General features: G+C 40.3%; 1 protein-coding gene across 1 annotated transcript in view; it reads right to left on the reverse strand.

Moving 5' to 3' along the window:
- LOC119585393 overlaps positions 1-362 on the reverse strand; it is a 4,540-nt gene that overhangs the window by 3,460 nt on the left and 718 nt on the right. Inside the window, exon 2 of the mRNA XM_037934056.1 lies at positions 109-237. Coding sequence (XP_037789984.1) covers positions 109-237 — 129 coding nt within the window. The remainder of the gene's footprint in view (positions 1-108; positions 238-362) is intronic.

Genomic DNA, 362 nt, shown 5'->3' on the forward strand with positions numbered 1-362 from the left:
ACAATTAAATATCCCTTTTATTATCTGTTATCTTCAGATGTCGTTGATTCTTTTTCCTATCCTTAGTGTAGCAAAGTTCCTAGACTAATCATGTGCACACACGTGTACCGGAAGACATGTTAGCAGGCTCAAGCTCCCATGTGGTCTCGGGGTCACTCCAGAGGCCCAGCCAGTCCTGGTTCTTATCACAAACCTCCTTCTGCGGAAATGTCTCGGAGGAAACGCAGTACTCGGAACCTGGAACACAAAAGTAAAATCATCTTTATGCTTATTAAGCCATCGATTCCATTATTTTCTATGCATATAATCAGGCAGCGTGTAAAAAAAGGAAAGAAGGAAAATATGTATATACAAATACATAC

The sequence above is a fragment of the Penaeus monodon genome, chromosome 19, assembly GCF_015228065.2.
Source record: "Penaeus monodon isolate SGIC_2016 chromosome 19, NSTDA_Pmon_1, whole genome shotgun sequence".
NCBI classification, from domain to species: Eukaryota; Metazoa; Arthropoda; class Malacostraca; order Decapoda; family Penaeidae; genus Penaeus; species Penaeus monodon.